The sequence below is a fragment of the Carya illinoinensis genome, chromosome 6 (assembly GCF_018687715.1).
Source record: "Carya illinoinensis cultivar Pawnee chromosome 6, C.illinoinensisPawnee_v1, whole genome shotgun sequence".
In the NCBI taxonomy this organism is placed as follows: domain Eukaryota; kingdom Viridiplantae; phylum Streptophyta; class Magnoliopsida; order Fagales; family Juglandaceae; genus Carya; species Carya illinoinensis.
In genome coordinates this window covers 3374985-3382245 of record NC_056757.1, presented here as the reverse complement: position 1 = coordinate 3382245, position 7261 = coordinate 3374985, and the positions used below count along the sequence as shown (strand labels likewise).

At 36.6% G+C, this 7261-nt stretch overlaps 1 protein-coding gene across 9 annotated transcripts; it reads left to right on the top strand.

The window, feature by feature from the left end:
- Positions 1-1418: 1418 nt before the first annotated feature.
- LOC122313472 (zinc finger CCCH domain-containing protein 15-like) lies at positions 1419-7179 on the top strand. Of its 9 annotated transcripts, none has more exons than XR_006243416.1 (5): positions 1419-1596; positions 2086-2789; positions 4161-6484; positions 6558-6619; positions 6785-7179. XR_006243416.1 is itself a non-coding variant. In XM_043128528.1 (3 exons), exons 2-3 carry the CDS (start codon positions 2106-2108, stop codon positions 4464-4466), a joined length of 990 nt encoding a protein of 329 aa, XP_042984462.1. In that variant the 5' UTR covers positions 1419-1596; positions 2086-2105; the 3' UTR covers positions 4467-7179. The 9 variants fall into 9 exon arrangements, 1 of the variants encoding a protein (XP_042984462.1); XR_006243415.1 differs by having other exon boundaries at positions 6768-7179; XR_006243414.1 differs by having other exon boundaries at positions 6764-7179.
- The last annotated feature ends 82 nt before the right edge of the window (positions 7180-7261 follow it).

The window sequence follows — 7261 nt, the reverse complement described above, 5'->3', positions numbered from 1 at the left end:
TGATGAAAATATGATAATTAACAAGCTTACAAAACGACGGTTTTGTTTTACCAAAACCATTCTTGTTTATAAAGAGAACCATAAAACCCAACCACACACTACATTTTTTCCTGCTAAGTGAAGAAAATCGAAAAGATCATGGGTCCTAACTCACAATGAATCGATAAAAGCAAAACTCAAAAAAGATAGTTTAGAGCATCCATATTGGTCTATGTATATTATGCAAAGTCATATTTATATAATATGAGCTTAAATCCATCTATATTAGATTATGCATCTTCAAATGTTTGCATAACTATGAACAGTACATTTACATGTTTGAAAATCTATTATTCACTCTCCAAAACATATTTTACTCATTCTTTCTCTCTTCTCCCACTCTCTTTCTACATATTTTATCTTTATATATTTTACTACATATTTTACTCATTCACTCTCCAAAAAATATTTTACATATTTGAAGATCAAACCCGTGCACCTCTCTTACAAGTTCTAAGTACATGTATTGGGTGCTAAAGAAATTTCTTTAGGTTCTAATTACATATATTAACTCAATACATGAAAATTGCAAACTCTATTAAAAAAAAGAAAAAAAGAAAAAATAAAATGATAATATTTTATTATTATTTTGTCCCAAATTTGTATAAGCTATTGTGGGAGTTTTGGTTGTATAACAAATTAGATCTCCAAAAGATGTGATTTTGCATATGCATTATCATACACACATATATAATTTATATTTGATAGGCCAAACAATAAATTCTGAAAAAAAAAAGGATTGAAATTTGATTTTTTTTTTTCCCATGGTCTTACCTTCATTTCATTATCATTGATCTAATTTTGTTTTTAATATTCATAGTATGCACAACAGGCACGTAGTATATACAATATAAGGTTATATATATATATATATATATAGATATACTTATAGGGTGGTGTTACTCTCATTGCTGAGAGCCCACATTAGTACAATTTCATGTGTGATTTTTTTTAAATTTTTTTACATGTATATTTTTAATAATTTTAAGTATTTTTTTAAAAGGATTTTACAATATTAAAAAAAAATTATTTCCTTAATTAAAAAATTAATAAAAATTACCAGCGGAAGCCCCTAATGGTAAACCTAACATTATTCATGCTTATAATTATTTTTAAGTATTTAATAACTCATTTTATAAATATCTTTATATTAGTTATCTATACATATATCAATAATTATAATTAAAAGTTTTTTTTTTATATCCAAAATTATATGCTTTAATCGTTTAATAATCAATAATAGTCTTATTTGTTTAGAGGTATATCTCGGATTCTCGAGGGTAAATATCTGGAAGTAAAAAATAAAAATGGCGACTAATATCCGGGGATTGTTTATTTAAGCACTGTCGCAGTAGTACGCCCCAAAATCAAAACGGTTTTCAGTTTCATTTTCTTCTTTTTACTTCCCTCGCACCAAACCCTCTCTCTCTCTATCTCTCCAAATCCTCTGGAGTCGGAATATAAAACCACCCCTACCCTACCTTCCCTCACATTCCAGAGTGAGTGAGACAGAGAAGGAGGAGGTTCTCCCTGTCCTTAATTCGCTGTTTGTTTCGGGTGAGCATTTTGTTTCTCTCTATTTTCTACTATATTTGTTTCAATACGATTTCTGTCTATGTTTGATACTCGTGTTCTTCGGTTCATGAATTCAAAGGCGAAACTACTCTACTCTCTTTTTTCTTAAATCTTAGTGTTCCATTTTTTATATTTATAGATAAATTGATTGTTTCCAATCTCTGCCTTTCCTCCTTTCCATTTTCCTCTACATTTTGTGCTTGTGATCTATCGCTTTCTTGCTGAAAGAGTCATAGTTATGTTTCATCTTGACTGCGTAATTAGTTATAACCTCGTTGATCGATCGGAAATCTCTGTACGTATCGTCGGCTTTTTCTTGCGAAATTCTAGAAAGAAAAAAATGTTTATTGAATGAAACAGAGACTTGGAAGAGAAAAGTTTCCAAGGAAGCAAAGAATAATCACAAAAATAGTGTTGATTATAGCACAGTAAAATAACTGAACTATCGTTTTCCTCTGATTCTCCGTGCAGCAATACTGCAAGAGCTTAAAATGCAGAAGGACCCCTCCTCCGCCCATTGTGGACCCACCGCCACAGCCGCAATCAATATATCCTCCCCATTCAAGTCTCAACTCCATCCAGACGGCGCCCTATACACCTCCCCCTACTCCCCAGCCTTCCCTACCAATACTTCCATTTCCGAGTCGGACTCAGGCTTCTCTGATGCAAACTCAAGCGTCGTCTCCAATCACCTACACCAGTCCCGCTCCATAAAGGAGCACCAGGAGATCGTGAACCGCCATTCTCTTTGCCTCACTCACCTCCGCGAGGCCACCAGAGAAGCCGAGGCCCTCCGTCTAGAGAACACACACCTCCAAGCCGTGAACCGCGAGCTCAACAAGCAGCTCAGCCTCCTCTTCCACGCCTCGGCCCAAAACCATCTCGCCTCATCCTCCACCGATTACACAGCGTCTCTTGAGGTTCTGGACGCCCTTCGCGGCTTGAGTATCGAGGACGAGGGGAGTGCTTGGGATGACGTGGCGGAGGGCAGCCCGACGAGTGTGATCGAGAGCGGAAGGGTCCAGAATGTTGATGTGGAGCGGTTCTCGCTGCCGAAAAGTATATCAGTGAGATCCAATGGTTACTTGAAGGTGGCTACTCAGGCTAATGCCAGTGGTGCGGGTCGGACTCGGAGCGCGACTCGGCTTCGCAGTACAAACCCACTGAATGTGACGGTAAGACTAATTGCATATATCATCTGACTGACGACATGATATTGTTATTTTTTTAGGCATGAGATTGTTATTTTTGGGTTCAAATGAAGAATGCGATCACTTCTACTCATCGACGGTAGAGATTTAAAACAAAGGAAAACATGGTTTGAAACAAACGGAGCAAAGAGTCATCAGCCTCCATCACCTTGTCCTTGCCATGCTTTCTTCATCGAACACTACGGCCTAAAGTCAAGCCACCTTGAGTCTTTCTTGATAAAAAGCCCAATTTGAAATTCTAGGATAACTTCTCAGTCTTGACTCTTCTCACAAAGAATCTTTGAAGTGAACCTGTATCAACCTGCATACCCAGCAAGAAATATAGTACAACCCCAAAACAAACAATCGACTCAAATTGAAATTCTTGATCTCTTGTATTTTTGGTTTTGCATTCTAACTTTTTTAAATTTTAACAGAATAAATAATTTAATTTTTTAAAATTTAAAAACAAAATTAATATTAAAAAATTATATTATAATAATATTTTATTTAATTTTTAACCAAACATCTCTAACTGAAACCAAACGAGACATAAATTATTAGTTCTAAGCTGCCGACAACAGAAAAAGCGGAACCGTTGCGTCTTGTGTACTTCTCTACCTCCGCATCTGTCTCGACTCTCAACCACATCATGTTAACACTGTTTGCTCCGTTGGTTTTGTGAGACTTCCTTTGGGTGTGTGTATGCGTGTCTATATATATATATATATGTGTGTGTGTGTGTGATAAGTGACGACATGTTGTATTTATCCATGCTTGTTCTTTTCGGTGATTGTGCGCCATCGAGCATTGGGAGAATAACGATTTTAATATATTCCACGGTGTCTCGGCTGTGTGTTAATTAAGCTGCAAGCCTGCACTGAAAGAAAGGGCCAACGTGCTCTTTGTGAATAGTTTCTGTAATTTGTTTTATATAAGGGGGTGGGGATACTGAAATTGGTAAAAACAGGTAAAGTATGATAATTGTTATAGCAGAGATTAGAAAAAAAACAAAAAAAAGAAAAAATCACACCTCGACTTTTTCTAGCTTTCATATACTGCTAATAAGTTCAAATATGTAATTTTTTTTTTTCTTTTTTGGCAATAGAGTGAAGAATTTCTACTTTTAAATATTAAATTCGGGTGCATATTGGGCCCGAACAAGGAAGGGGTCCATTGGCCCCAGTCTAGACTCTAGAGCATCATTGGTCCCAAACTATACAGCTTTCCGTAAAAGAGAATTGGCCTTTCCAAAGCGTTAAGGGCGTTTTAGGGAGATTTTAATTTTCTTCCTCATGCTGATTAGATTTGTTGAGATGATTCTATAAGTTGTCCTGCATGTTTATAATCACACAGCAAAAGGTGTACGTGCCGGGAGGTAAGCAAGAGGAGGAGCCACTTGAACTAGAAGTGTACAACCAAGGCATGTTCAAGACAGAGCTATGCAACAAGTGGCAGGAGACTGGTGCATGCCCTTACGCAAACCACTGCCAGTTTGCTCATGGCGTTGAGGAGCTCCGCCCAGTCCTCCGCCACCCACGCTACAAGACCGAGGTTTGCAGGATGGTCCTTGCTGGTGTTTCCTGCCCCTACGGCCATAGGTGCCACTTCCGTCATGCACTCACTGACCAGGAGAAAGCCATATTTGGGTCTGGTTTATAAACACCATCAACATTAAAAAAAAAAATGGTACAGTACATAATAATACACATTGATGTAACAAGCACAAATATAGGCATACAAAAGACAAAAATAAATAGTATCATGTGGTAGAGAGTAAGGAAACTCTTCTTTTATATCTGCCCCGTTTTGTTCCATTAAAATGACATACTGAAACATTGATCATGTTCAGCTTATATGTGATCATTTTTGGTGATTTGAATATCAACCAGAAAGAAACTCTTTTCTATTCATGGTGCGATATTGCACCCCGGTTTGGTCAAGTCTTCTGGGGGATAGTAGACCCAGTCAATCGTGTTGGGGCCCCTAACCCAAAAGGTGGGGGGATAGATTATGGACTAATGTGCCCTATAGATGTTCTTGGGCTGACATGTCCAGCAAAAACCACGACCCTCTCCCTCAATGGGCCTGAATCTCCCCCACCTAATTTAAGGGATCGTCCAAATTAAGCTGGGCCCATGATTTGGCAACTTTATATGTTTTTTTTTTTTGATGGAGGCAACTTTATATGTTAGTTACTTATTGGTGGATTTATCATTTATTTGTTTGTTGTGACTCGAAAATTATTTGAGCTTCAGATCTGTTTCAATGAATGCTCATTTGTATAATGTTATGTTGGACTTATGGATCTTGTAAAAAATTATAAGCCCTAATTAGCTTTTTAGACTTATAGAGTATCATTCATCTAGTCATCTGGCCCAGTAAATATGGAAACTGTATGAGTTCTCTTTAATTGCATGCCTATTGTGAGTTTTCAATGGTCTAATTGTCCACTAAAAACTTGGATCAGATTTCACCTTTTACCTGAGAAGTTCTTATGCAACATTCTATATATCCATCAAAATACTTTCAGATCATAATCTTGCTCAGGCGGAAACAGGAAACTTATATGGTTCATTCTATTGACATTAGATAGGTTTCGTGTGAATAAAGACTCACCACATCATACTAAATATAAAAAAATAATATTTACAACTGTTATATAAATATAATGTAATTTTAAAAAATAAATAAATTAAAAGGAGATTAAAAAAATAATTTTTTAATCATAAATTTTATTATTTTTCAAAATAATTGCGCCGACGTGGGCACATCACCTTTACTGAATAAAAAATATCGTTTCACCTAATGTGAATGCAACGTCTACTGTCCACTAGTACTAACTACCACGTGTCTGTATTCTTATCGTCAGACCTATTTCACTTTAAAGCGCTATACGACTTTATGACCTTCCTCCGAGGTGGTCTCACGTCTTTTAGTGTGACATCAACGCGTTTTTGCCTTTGCAGGATGGGGACGGAAATTACTAGGCATTTCCTGAATACTTTACTTCCTGAGCCACCCAATTCCACTAATTTCTTGTGGTTCCTCTCTTTCCTCTTTATTCGCGTGAGATTGGATGTCCCAAAATCTCATCTTTATTCCGATGTCTTTATATAAAGAGTGCTTGACTGGTAAAGATGGGGGAAAGTGTAGGTGGGGAAAGACGGAGGAGTATGGGCGAAGGGGAAAGTGAGTTGTGGAAGTTCTTCGGAATGGGAAGATAGGAAAGAACCAAAGTGTTGTCAGGAACATCTTTGTTTTCTTTCTTTCCGACTCCTCCCATTCCATTGGTTTCCTGCTATTCCTCCCTTTCGCTAGCTTTTCCTGCTTGGATCGATTTTTCTAGCTGTTTTCTGCATCATTGGGCGGTTATTCGAGTCTTTTCTGTTAACCCAGATCGGCTGCACATAATAAGTCTTTACTATTTTCCTCCTTTAGTTTGTTTACAGATTTTTTTGTTGTTCTGTGGGACTGAATAATAAATATGTATGCGGGGGAGGGAGGGTGAAGAGGGAAGGGGAGAGAGAAGTGCAGGAAGTTCTGGGTTTGGGAAGCTAGGAAAGAAGGATTTCTTTTGAGGAACTTCTTTCCTAGACCACCCATTCCACTGATTTCCTGCCATTCCTCCTTTTCCCTACCTTTTCCTGCTTTGATATTTCAACCGCTCCGATGGTTTGGTAAGCTTATCTTGTTCCTCTTTATAACTCTCCTTCGTTACTTTCTATGTTTTCACTATTTTGGCTTTTGCAGGTTTTGGGATCATTTATTCCTACTGGCAAGTGAGAATAAATATTGGGTCATTAAATTGGAAGGTTAGGGTTTCATTGATTCAAAATGAAAATGGTTTTTGGGTCATAAAACTGTTAAATTAGAACTAAGATTATGACTTTTAAATGAAATAAATAATTTTATAATCTAATTTCTCCCAATTTTATTTGTATTATTTTTGGGGTCAGTCAGTTTGTTTCTACTGATAGGAATTGAGGAAGACCTTTCTGGTAAAGGCGTACAAAAGTGCCAAGACAAAATGGAATGAGAGGGAGCTTATATCTCTTGCAAGATGGATCTGGAACCTCTGTTTTGAAATGGTTCAAAAGAAGCCATGGGAACGAGTCATCCTTCATTGTGATTTGAATTGAAAAGCAAATACGGATTAACAACCAACACAAATAACAGGCTTTGAGATTTTAGGGTTAGCTATGTTGAAAAGTAAATGTCTTCAATATTTTTCTTGTTTTGAATTGTATTTGGGTTCATTCAGGAGGTTTATTTATTTGTGAAGGAATAAATATGTACTTATTTGGGAGCGTGAGATGTAATATTTTTTCTCAGTTTATTTTGTTGTTAATATAGTTTGGATTGAAGATGGAAATCACTTCTTTTGTTATTGAAGTATGAAAGTTATATAGAGACATATAACGTAGGACAGTTTGATACCAATATCAGACATACAT

Coding starts and splice junctions, on each gene's coding strand:
- LOC122313472 (XM_043128528.1), top strand. CDS start 2,106: ATGCAGAAGGACCCCTCCTCCGCCCATTGTGGACCCACCGCCACAGCC. Junction 2,790..4,160: donor CAAACCCACTGAATGTGACG/GTAAGACTAATT, acceptor ATAATCACACAG/CAAAAGGTGTACGTGCCGGG.